General features: G+C 48.5%; 1 protein-coding gene across 1 annotated transcript; it reads right to left on the bottom strand.

Moving 5' to 3' along the window:
* Nucleotides 1-18: 18 nt before the first annotated feature.
* On the bottom strand, nt 19-268 carry LOC104775598 (zinc finger Ran-binding domain-containing protein 2-like; the record flags this gene model as incomplete). Its single annotated transcript, XM_010499573.1, has 1 exon — nt 19-268. A coding segment is annotated over one exon (250 nt), but the record flags the coding sequence as incomplete, so codon positions are not given.
* Nucleotides 269-274: the final 6 nt, after the last annotated feature.

Genomic DNA, 274 nt, shown 5'->3' on the forward strand with positions numbered 1-274 from the left:
GAATATTAATTCACGCACCATAATCTCTTGTTGTCTTGCATTTGAAGCATTCTGCCCTGCTTGCGTAGTTGTGAACCCCACAGCCGACTCTGGGACAAACCCAATCGCCAGTTTTCCAGCCGGGAGGACAAGCCGCGCCATCATTCCCGTAAGCAACCATTTGAGCTCCGTAGTACTGTTCTGTGTACTCGACTTTGATCATTCCACATCGGTAGCAACTAGTGCGGCTTGCATAATTGTGGCTCCCACAATTCAATGCACCACAATACCAATC

Source organism: Camelina sativa, unplaced genomic scaffold (genome assembly GCF_000633955.1).
Source record: "Camelina sativa cultivar DH55 unplaced genomic scaffold, Cs unpScaffold21134, whole genome shotgun sequence".
NCBI classification, from domain to species: domain Eukaryota; kingdom Viridiplantae; phylum Streptophyta; class Magnoliopsida; order Brassicales; family Brassicaceae; genus Camelina; species Camelina sativa.